General features: G+C 36.8%; 2 protein-coding genes across 2 annotated transcripts; one reads left to right on the forward strand and one right to left on the reverse strand.

Moving 5' to 3' along the window:
- Positions 1-2138: 2138 nt before the first annotated feature.
- On the reverse strand, positions 2139-3949 carry LOC148784452 (zinc finger BED domain-containing protein RICESLEEPER 1-like). The gene is made up of 2 exons (XM_088876840.1): positions 3835-3949; positions 2139-3073 (listed from the first exon to the last, which is right to left on the reverse strand). Exons 1-2 carry the CDS (start codon positions 3947-3949, stop codon positions 2139-2141), a joined length of 1050 nt encoding a protein of 349 aa, XP_088732966.1.
- A 1953-nt stretch (positions 3950-5902) lies between these two features.
- On the forward strand, positions 5903-6406 carry LOC148784453 (uncharacterized). Its single transcript, XM_088876841.1, has one exon. It carries the CDS (start codon positions 5903-5905, stop codon positions 6404-6406), a length of 504 nt encoding a protein of 167 aa, XP_088732967.1.
- The last annotated feature ends 5750 nt before the right edge of the window (positions 6407-12156 follow it).

Below are 12156 nucleotides of genomic sequence, written 5' to 3' on the forward strand. Positions count from 1 at the left end.
TTTTTTTTTCCTTTTTTTTATAGTGGTTCAAAACCTATTAATCTCTTAAACTTAGATTTCATGTGACTCATAGGGCATGACTAGTATGTAGAAATAGATTAAGTGAGAATGTAATGGATTGAGGAATGAAATAAAGAAGGGAAAGGAATCTCATTGAATAGCATTCCTATGATTGGTACACTCAATAAATTAGAAGGTAATATAATTCATTCCTTGTTCCTTAGTTAATTTCATTAGCATGATTGAACTTAGAAAATAATGATTACTAATGAAATAACATTATTTTTATGACCAAATTTCTCTTTAATAATTCTTGTTAGGAAAAATTACATTTTTAGTCCTGTAATTTTAGACTATTAACACTTTTCGTCCTATAACCTTCTTGGTTTACACATTTTGTCATTTTTTTGGCAATTTTGGTCCTGGACTTCATAGATTTGATCATTTTTTGACAGATTTAATCCTACTGTTACAATTTTGATCCTTTGTTAAATTTTAGATTGGCCGAAATACCACGCCAAGTAACACCTCATCTGCCACGTAGCTATGGTTGTATGCTGACTTGCCCCACAAAATTCTAAAGACACTTAGCCTTAAAAGAACATACACTTTTCCCACAAAATCCCCAATCTAAAACCCTTATTTAAGAGAGAATCCCTTTGAAATTGTGCGAAAATCAATGATCGATTAGAAGAATTTGTTGGTTTATTTGGACTTGAAGGAGGTTTGCAATATTACGAGCCAAAGACTGCAATTTGTTCGTTCCACCATACAAGGCAAAAAGTGCTAATGACCTAAAGTTACGGGAATAAGAATATAGTTTTGCCTTTCTTTAAAAGAATTATTTATTCATATTTTTTTGAAAATATTGAATTTAATTGTATAACAATACTGTTTTAAAAATTGCTTACAGAAGGTTATAAACAATTTACAAAATATCTCATATATTATTAAAATTGTGTATTTGTATAATTTATTTATTTACATAATAAATAATTTATTGACTCATTAAACATATAGTTAACATTTTTCTGTCAAAATAAAAAAATTAATTCAAATAATCAAATGGATTAATGTATTTACTCAGTGCATTTACCATTATTTATTTAGTACTCAGCTAAAAAAAATTGTATTAATGAAAATAATTAAATAATCAAAGTGATTATTTGTTTCTTACCATACATTAGGGGTGGGCGTTGGGTCGGGTTGTTCGGGTTCGGGTTATTCCGGTCGAGTACCCAACATGTCGGGTTGGGAAAAACAAGCCCAAACCCGAACCCGACTGAGTCGGATACCCGACCAATCAGGTACCGTTGGGTTCGGGTACCCGACAGTCGGGTTCGGATTTTGTCTGCTTCAAAAATGTAGAGGGGTCAATTTTTCAAAATGAAAGTCATTCACTAAAGTAAATCCATGCAAGTCTAAAAAATGTAACTTATGGATACAAATACTTAAAGCTTTACATAAATACCCAAAAAAAGAAAGTTAAATCACATCCATAAATTATCAGAGATATTTGCAAATCATTTCAGTAACAACAATAAAGCCAAGGCCTCCTAAATCCTAATGCCTACAGACTGAAAAAAGCAACCAGCTCATATCACATTCCAATCTTCGAGTCCTCGACCTGTCAAGCATTAAACATACAAAGTGGAAGAACTATTAGAGAAAGTCAAAGAGATTAAAAATGTAACATTACACAATGAGATTCTACCGTTCTATTACCTTGTAAAAAATTTACAAGTAGCAGTAGCACAATTAAATGTCATTGAATGTTGAATCAACCCCCAACTTAGTCAACTCTACAATAAAATAGAAAATAGTTAGACAAGCAAAATATACAAGTAGAATACATAAAATTGAACAATAATCAAAATACAAGAAAAACAATAAATAAGTACATTTGTCAACTACTTCAAGTTCACTCAAATCCTCCTCAATGTTAATTGGTTTGGAGTCTTTTCGTATCCAATCTTGAGTACAAATAAGTGCTTGCACTATTTTAGGAGACAAATAGCTCCTAAAAGTGTCAAAAACACTACCACCAGTACTAAATACGGATTCTGAGTCAACAGTTGAGACCGGAACTGCCAATACATCCCGAGCCATTTTGAAAAGAATGGGAAACCTTTGGGTGTTTACACTCCATTTAGTATGCCAAATTTGTCTCTATGCATTTCAACATCCTCACAAAGATATTTCTCTAATTCTGATTTCACGCTATCCCCTTTTCCACCTGATTTATACATATTGAACTCTTGTTCTATGGTGAATGTACTAGTCGCTTCATAATCAGTATATTGCATAGATGTCCCTACTGAAGAGGAAGATGATGAAAAAACACGACTAAATGATGATCCCGGGCTTCCTAGTGTTCCTCGAAGAGTATGAACATATCTCAACTTATAATCATTAAACAACTCATAAAGTCCATCTCTCACTTGTTCTTTCATCACATTGCTTTTTTCGGTACCACCATACAATTTATCAAAGCTAAATTCAATGAACTCCAATTTATGACGTGGATCAAGGATTATGGCATAATATAAAATCATATTCATCTTTTCAATTGATCCCCAATATTTGTCATACTTTTCTTTCATCTTTCTTGCCATCTCATTTAATTCAATGTCATTACTTCTTAACCAATGTCTGAGAAGCAAATCAACTTCACATATTTCACGAAAAATCAGATTAGATGTGACGTACAAGGCACAAGAAATGCCCAAAGTAAGAATGTAAAAATACTTTAAAAATTTCACCAATACCTTTGCCCTCTCCCAATCATAATCAGTCGGTATCCCATCAAATGGTTGTCTCGAAAGATCAGTCTTATAGGTAAGATCTACATCTTCATAAGCATCAAATGCAATCTTAAGGCTTATAGCCGTCTCCAACATCAAGTAGGTGGAATTCCATCTAGTAGGTACATCAACTAATAACAATTTTTCCATTTCCAATTTTTTAAATTCAACACACTCTTGAAATTTCTTGTACCTAGCTGGAGAATTCCTAATATACCTGATGGCCCTTCTAATATGAGAGATAGTTTCATGCTCACCCTTTAAACATCCTGCACAACAAGGTTAACTATATGTGCCATACACCTCATGTGCACATATCTCCCACCTAAGATGTTTTGTCCCTAATTTTCAAACTTCTTTTTCAAGTAAACTATAGCCCCATCATTGAAAGACGCATTATCAATAATGATAGAGAAAACTCTGTCAACACCCAATCAAGCAAGCATTTTTCTACACCTTTACCTATTTCTTCACTTTTATGCCATAATTGATTTTTTTAATAGATGTCCAAGTGTCTGTAGTGATACAAACCTGTTGAGCATGATCTTTAATAAACGACTTCAATCATGCTCTTTCATGCACATATATATTGAAATATTTTTCGTTATTGTTCTTCTTGATGGAATAGCAAACAGTGGGCATGCAATAAGCAAGAAATGCCTAAATCCAAGATGTTCAACTAACTTAAATGGAAGTTCATCCACAACCAGCATGTGAGACAAAGCTTTTCTAGTTTTGTCTTGCTCAAATTTTCAATTAACAAGAGGAGTGTCTCTATCACCTACGCGAGTTGGGTGGAAAGACAATCTATTTTGATTTCTAATGATTTTTTGGGGTTTTTTCTTGCAAGATTCATAATAATTCTTCAAATGTCTAGTTCCATGTGCTTTTGGATCAGCTTTGATCTCTCTACTACAATATTTGCACCTAGCCTTTTCGACATTATCCTTTTCACAATGAAATTTAATGAAATGCTCCCACCACGATGATGTAGAAGTCACTACCCTCTTTTTTCTTTTTTTAGAATCACCTAAAAGATCTTCCTCCTTATCCTCTCCCTCCAACTCCTTATCAATATTATCATCAGCATAATACTCAACCTCTTCAAGATGATCACCACTAACCTGATTTTTCAATCCATCCATATTTATAGTTTGGGCATTCGGTGACGAGTAAGACTGAGATTGAGAGTGACTTCTAATTCCATTATAGTTTGACATTTGAAACTGAAATGAAAGATATATTCTAATTAGAGAACAAAAAAAAACCCACAATATTAAAGCATAATTAAATGGATGTAGTTAAGTGACAAAATAAATAAGAAATTTAAACAAGTATAAAAGTCCACGGCATTGACAATTATTTTATACGTACTTGTATATCTAAAACTTAATAGTGGTAAGTACAAGTTTGATATTATATAAATCACAGCAGCAATTCTTAACGGCAAGGTATAATAGACGCAGCACTGCATTAGTAGAAAATTTCCTATAAAGACAACAAAGAGCAACTTATAGACAATTCTCCAATTACTACTAGCTTACTCTATCAATTTAAAAAAGGTAGAGTGGTTGTACACACAAAATGCAGAAGTCAAAATTTGCATAGTTGAAAACTCTTTCTGCCGCAAGAATTTGGAGGGTGCTAAAAATCATAAAAGCAACCAGCAAAATGTAGGAAAATTGACATAAACAACATGTTGAATTTGTACATACATTTTATAGATCAGTATAAGTATTTTAACTAATGATTGATTTTGATCAAAAACCATCCAAATCGGGACAGTTTCTGAAAGTTTTTACCAGAGGTAGCCCAAGAAATATACCTAGAGATAAATATACAACTTAGAAACAACAAGACAAATATTGGAAAGCTTAGCCAAATCGTCATTCCTCTTTGACAAGGGCGATGGTCTTCCCATACTCGTAATGAATGAGGAAGAGGAGGAAGAAGCAGGGAAGCTTTTGGTTTTGGGAAATAGAGAATAATGGCCGTGGTTAGGGATGAAATACTTACGACAAGTCAACAGCGATGACAAGTCTCTGATCACCAAGGGGGAGCGGCGGGCCGGCTACAAACGGCGAGTTTGGGCCTTCTTCTAAGGGTTTGGAATTTAGGAAGAGGAAACGCAACATCAGTAGCACGAGCAGTCGAGCAGAGACAGACAGAGTAGAGAGACTAGAGACGATAGCGTTTCTTGTATTTTACAACCAAATCAGGTTTCGGGTACCCGATCAGGTTTTTCGGGTACCACTATCCTACCCGAAACCTGATCCGTTTTGTTTTGATTGATTTTGGGTAAACTCGACTCGATGTTTTACCGGTACAACCCGAGCCACCGAACGGGTTGGGTCGGGACCCAAAAACCCGATCCGGATGCCCACCCCTACCATGCATACATAATTATTTTTCAATACTCGATACAAAAACTATTTAAATCTAATATCAATTAAAACTAACATTAAACTAATACAAGAAAAAAAGAAAGTAAAAGAGAGAACTTTGATCACAATATATTGGGAATAGCTAATGTCATATTTGGGAGAGGGAATAACTAATCCCTTATCTAAAGGAATAAGAATATGAGTATTTCTAAACTTAAAGCATACCAATCAAAGGTGTAGGAACAGATTTAGGAAAGTTCATTTCATTCCTACATACCAATCACACTTGTTGGAATTCTCGGATGAAAGGCATTGATTGATCACAGAGAAGCAGAGGACAAAACAGAGAAGTGGTTGATCACAGAGAAGCAGAACAAAGAAGCAGAGCTCCTTTCCTTACGAAGTCGCATATTTGTGGAATGGAAAACACGTTTTTCACTTGTCCTATTAGTTTTACGTTTATGTCAGCTGATTGGTTAGTTGGTTTTGAGTTTGTTATTTTTGTTGTTAGTCGTCTCTTTCATCTGCATTTTTCCTCTGTATTTAACAGAGAGTACTGTACAGCAATTCATATATGAAAATTGGCCAAAGTTCTGCCTTTGCCATGGCAGTTAATACAATTTCTCCATTGATTTCCTTTTTCTACATGGTATCAGAGCCTTTCTCGTGAAGGTCTCTCGATATCCATTGTTCTTTTTCTTCATTTTCTCTGCCATGGAGTATAGCACCTCTATCGGACATGACGCCACTTCAAGTGGCGTTTCAGAACCTGAGTTTATGCAACTGCAATCGTCTGACCATCCGGGAATGGTGATGGTATCAGCATTATTCACCGGGAACAACTACTTCGCTTGGAGTAGGGCTATTAAGAGAGCCCTTACAGCGAAAATGAAGCTCGATTTCATCGAAGGGACTGCTATACGACCTCCAGTTAACAGTGATGAGTTCAAACGTTGGAATCGCATTGATTCCATGGTCACTACCTGGGTTCTAAACTGCATGACAAAGGAATTGGCGGAGTCTTTCATGTACGTGGGATCTTCACGTGAACTTTGGATTGAGCTAGAAGCGCGGTATGGAGAAAGTAATAGCCCTCTGATTTATCAATTGCAAAGGGATATTGGGCAAGTTACACAAGGAAATTTGTCTATTACTGAATATTATACAAAATTGAAAAGGTTGTGGGATGAGCTCTTTTGCCTATCACCTACACCTTGATGTATTTGTACAGGATGCACCTGTAACGTTAACAAAGCAGTGGACGACTTGAATGCCTCTAATCATTTGATGCAATTTCTGGTTGGGTTAAATCCAATTTATGAGCAAGCTCGCAGTCAGATTTTACTTCTGGAACCATTACCTACAGTGACTAAAGCATACTCTATGTTGCTCAGAATGGAGAAGCAGATGCAAGTTAACATAAGTAATGTGGACAATGGTGCTGCATTCCAAGCTAGGGGGCAGAATTATAGAAAGAAAAACTTTGCTGATAAGAAAACCATGGTGTGCGATCATTGCCAAAAGGCAGGGCATACAAGGGACTCATGTTTTAAACTGCTTGGAGTACCAGATTGGTACAGAGACATGACTGAACAGAGAAAGAAAGCTGGAGGAAGGGGGAAAGGTTTCATTGCTCAAATGACTGATGAGGCTAGTTTGACGATGGATGAAAGCAAGCACTCTAACCTGGCTGACTTAGTGCGTATGGAGATGAAGAAGTATATGAAGGAGGAAATACCACTTGATCCTTTAAAGATCAACTATGCACAACTCGACAATTTTGCAGGTAGTAGTGCAATTTCTGCCTCTGATCTTTCTAGTTCTTGGATAATAGATAGTGGTGCAACACATCACATATGTGCAGATTTCAAACTGTTCCATTCTTACACTAAACTCACTAATCCAATGATCATACACCTGCCTAATGGACACTCACAATCAGTTTCACACATTGGCTCATTGCATCTTTGTTCCGAAATCGAATTGACCCAAGTCCTTCATATTCCTTCATTCTCAGTAAATTTACTCTCTGTCAGACAACTATGTGCTTCGTTATCTATCCAATTTAGTTTTCTAACCTTTACTTGCACTCTGCAGGACCAGAAGACTAATAGAGTTCTCGCTACGGCACACTTGATTAGAAACCTTTACATTTTAGAATCAGTTTCTGTACCTACAAAACCTGCGTCTCTTACCTGTACTCCTTACTCTTGCATTGCTGATTTGAATCAATCTGACCTTTGGCATCAGAGACTTGGACATTTGTCCCATAATTCCATAAAGCATATTGGTGATTTGTCACAGCTGAGTCACAATATAAAACCTTGTGATATATGTCCACTTGCAAAAATGTGTAAATTGCCTTTTGAATCCAGCAAAATACGAACAAAATCTGTGTTCTCTCTCATTCATCTTGACATTTGGGGGCCTTATAGGGAGCCTACTACGTCTGGGTGCCAATATTTTTTAACTATCGTTGATGATTTTAGTCGTTCGACTTGGACATTCCTCATGAAGTTCAAATCACAAACTCTGGAAATATTTCAAAACTTTTGCAAGTTAATTACTACTCAATTCAATAAGCAAGTGCAGTCCATTCGAACCGATAACGGGAGTGAATTTCTTAGTTCTTCTTTCCAGCATTTCCTTCGAAATTCTGGGATCGTTCATCAACGTAGTTGTGCTTATACTCCACAACAAAATGGAGTCGTGGAGCGTAAGCACAGGTCGTTGCTTGAAATAGCCCGTTCCATCATGTTTCAAGCCTCTTTTCCTCGTCATTTTGGGGTGATGCTATCTTGGGAGCTACATACTTAATCAATCGGTACCCAACAGCAGTTTTAAACTGGAAAACTCCATATGAAGTGTTATATGACAAGCCTCCCACATATTCTCATCTCCGTACTATTGGCTGTTTGTGTTTCGCTATTAAACCCGAACCTCATATTTCGAAATTTGATAAGAGGGCATCTAGATGTGTATTCTTGGGTTACCCTAGTGGGCAAAAGGCATATAGACTTTATGATCTTGACACTAAATCCACCTTTGTTTCCAGAAATGTTCAGTTTCGTGAAAATTGTTTCCCTTTTGCTACAATCCAGACATCCACTTCACCTATACCACTGGCAGTCATCCCCTTAACTGATGATGATCTTGAGGATAGTACTTCAATTCCTAAGACATCTTCTCCTCCCTCGTTTTCCATCCATCCTGACCAGCATTCGTCTACTCCTTCCCCTGCACTTCGCAGGTCCATGCGAAGCCACAATAAGCCTGCGTGGCTTAACGATTTCATTTGTCATCTTCCTTCACTTGATCAATCTCCTATCATCACTTCTTATGATTCTGCATATATGGGATTTGTGTCTTCACTTTCTATCTTGCAGGAGCCTAGAACGTACAGGGCAGCAGCTTCCATTCCCCATTGGACTGAGGCCATGCGACAGGAAATTGCAGCTTTGGAACAAAATCATACGTGGGAAGTAGTTCCCTTGCCGCCTGATAAATCACCCATTGGATGCAAATGGGTTTATAAGACTAAACTTCGGGAAGATGGAACTGTTGAACGACATAAGGCGAGGCTTGTGGCAAAGGGATATACGCAGATAGAGGGTGTGGATTACACAGAGAGATTTTCACCTGTGGCCAAATCTGTAACGGTACGTTTGTTTCTAGCTTTGGCTACAGCTTTTCAATGGCCTCTTCACCAAGTTGATATCAACAACGCTTTCCTCCACGGGTATCTCGATGAAGAAATATTCATGACAGCTCCTGAAGGATACTCTGTTCCCCCTGGCCACGCTTGTTTACTCAAGCGTTCCTTGTATGGTTTGAAGCAGGCGTCGAGACAATGGAATGCCGAATTTACACGAGGTCTTGAAAAATTTGGATTTCGACAGTCTGGGCATGATCACTGCCTTTTCTTTAAGGCGTTGCCTTCCGGATTTATTGGTCTTCTCGTTTACGTTGATGACGTTCTTCTTATGGCTCCATCACTTGACCTCATTTCTCAAGTCAAGGTGTATCTTTATGGCCTATTCAGTATCAAGGACTTAGGTTGTGCACGCTATTTTCTTGGCTTACAAATTGCACGCTCTGCAGCTGGCACATCTATTACACAGTCGAAATATATTCATGACATTATTCGTGACTATGGTCTCCAATCGGCCAAGCCTGTGGCTACTCCCTTGCCCTCTGGAATTAAACTCCATTCTACTTCTGGTGCTCCTCTTGCTGATCCAGAACGTTACAGACGTTTAGTTGGGCGTTTGTTGTACTTATGTTTCACTCGACCGGATATATCACATAGCGTACAACAACTCAGTCAGTTCATTCAGACTCCTTGCCAGTCTCATTGGCGTGCTGTGCTGCACTTAGTTCGTTATTTAAGCAGCTGTCCAGATCTTGGACTATTTTTCCCTTCCTCAAATTCGCTTCAACTGCAGGTTTTTTGCGATGCTGATTGGGGTGCCTGTCTCGACTCACGTTGCTCTCTCACTGGCTTCGCCATCTTCCTTGGACCATCCTTGATCTCTTGGAAAACGAAGAAGCAAAGCACCGTCTCACGCTCCTCTGCCGAGGCCGAATACCGTAGTATGGCAGCCACCTCTTGTGAGCTTCAATGGATAGCTTATTTGCTGAAGGATTTTGGTGTTTCTGTTACCGTTCCTATTCCATTTCACTGCGACAATCAAGCTGCCATTCACATCATGGCCAATCCGGTGTTTCATGAGCGCACGAAACACCTCGACATTGACTGCCATGTCGTGCGAAATTGCTACAAGTCAGGTTTCATTCAGCCCGTTTTTGTTCAAAGCCGTGATCAAGTTGCTGACTTGTTTACTAAATCTCTTCCCAAGCTCTCATTTTCTGGTCTCTTAGGCAAGTTGGGCTTGTTTGCTGTCACCCCAAGTCCCACTTGTGGGGGGGGTGTTGGAATTCTCGGATGAAAGGCATTGATTGATCACAGAGAAGCAGAGGACAAAACAGAGAAGTGGTTGATCACAGAGAAGCAGAACAGAGAAGCAGAGCTCCTTTCCTTACGAAGTCGCATATTTGTGGAATGGAAAACACGTTTTTCACTTGTCCTATTAGTTTTACGTTTATGTCAGCTGATTGGTTAGTTGGTTTTGAGTTTGTTATTTTTGTTGTTAGTCGTCTCTTTCATCTGCATTTTTCCTCTGTATTTAACAGAGAGTACTGTACAACAATTCATATATGAAAATTGGCCAAAGTTCTGCCTTTGCCATGGCAGTTAATACAATTTCTCCATTGATTTCCTTTTTCTACAACACTCTTAGTACTAACATAAAAAAATCAGAAGATATAATGGAATCTTTTCGAATAAATTATGGTGGCTATTCGGTCAGCCAAACTCCCTTTGGGCTCAATTTCTTTTGGACAAATAATACAAAAGGAATAACCCTACAATCGTGAAGGTGTCTTAAATTGCATCAGCAGCCTGGAAAAGACTTTGCAATGTTGGTAGAGCAACTGAAACACACCACTTGTGATCTCTTGGGAAAGGAAACATCTCCTTTTGGTGTGATAACTGGCTTGATGAGAAATCACTCTGTGGGCTCCTCCTTGTTAACCACTTTTGGAATGGAATGTCCATAAATTGCAAATCATCCGTAACCATCAGGTGCAACAGATTATTCAAATTGGATTTGACCAGGAAAATAATTAGAACATTTATACGAAATTTAAGGAAATAACAATTATAACGTCACTGCCCTTTCATTACACCAACAATGTCAATCTTCCTTTGACGTCTCATCATTGGAAAAAAGAGCCAAAAATTGGAAAAAGAGAATTGAGAAAGGAGAGAAGTACAAGGCAAATGGAAAAAGGATGAGGAATGTATTGAATTTATTTTCAGCTTTTCAGCGTATTCACTTAATTTTTCTTCTTGGGCTTCACCTTCACAAATGTTCTGGCCAGTTTTTCAATGATTTTGGGTTGATCCAACAGCTTTCTGGACCACACTTCTTGCCCCATTTGCTTTGCTGACATTTCAGCCGAAATGGGGTTGCCACAACACTTGGGCCTAACGCCTGGCCCACCCTCTGACGCTTTCTGACTCCATTGGCGCACCACTGCCTCTCTGGGCTGATGCTTTAGGCCGAACAACTGCTGGACGTCGCTGCTTCATGGATATATTCCTTTTGTGAGCAGCCGACATCCCTTTTTGCCGTATAATTGACTTAGTGTAGGATTTTGTGATTTGTACAAAATTTTATGTACATGATTTCTGATTTTATTTAGAAAGGATGAGGATCTCAACAATCATAATTTTTTGATATTTTGATATTTAATTAAAATTTAATTTAGTTAATAATATATAAATATTAAAAATAATTATATTTACATTCATAAATCACTCTTACTTTTTCAAAAATTACAGAAACCATTGTACGCAACCTTAAAAATTCAAAAGATTTATCTATTTATCTGGTGAAACTTTAATTCAATAACGAAAATGCCCTTAAGGGTGTTTTCATAATATTTATGACAATGAATAATATAATCTCCTATATTTTTTTTATTATTTATACTAATTATTAATATACTTTTTCTTATTGAATCTCTATATAAACTTCATGTCTTGACAATTGAAATGATAACTTATTCAATTAATATATTAATGAAAATTACTTACTAGATTATAAATTTAAATTAAAAAATTATTACACTTGTATAAATTATTTTAAATTCTTAAATTTAAAAAATTTATTCTCTCTTAACATAAATATTATTATTTTAGATTTTAGGTTATATTTATGCTGTTTGTATTTGTTTGTTTTTTATTATAATTTGTGGTCAATATTTATTAAAGATTACAAATATATCTCCTATGATTACACATGTTAGGATTAGAAAAAGTAATAAATATTCTAGCCGTTGTTTTTGTCTATTTATTATTTTGGTTAGAAAAAGATTTTCAAATTACATGAGATCTATGTGTA

Source organism: Sesamum indicum, linkage group LG13 (genome assembly GCF_026168435.1).
Source record: "Sesamum indicum cultivar Baizhima isolate 11 linkage group LG13, ASM2616843v1, whole genome shotgun sequence".
Classification (NCBI taxonomy): Eukaryota; Viridiplantae; Streptophyta; class Magnoliopsida; order Lamiales; family Pedaliaceae; genus Sesamum; species Sesamum indicum.

What these genes read in the sequence shown, in the direction of transcription:
- LOC148784453 (XM_088876841.1), top strand. Translation starts at nt 5,903, where the DNA reads ATGGAGTATAGCACCTCTATCGGACATGACGCCACTTCAAGTGGCGTT.
- LOC148784452 (XM_088876840.1), bottom strand. Translation starts at nt 3,949, where the DNA reads ATGGATGGATTGAAAAATCAGGTTAGTGGTGATCATCTTGAAGAGGTT. An exon ending in TAAGGAGGAAGATCTTTTAG is followed by an intron (nt 3,074 to 3,834) that starts GTGATTCTAAAA and finishes CTTGTTGTGCAG; the next exon opens with GATGTTTAAAGGGTGAGCAT.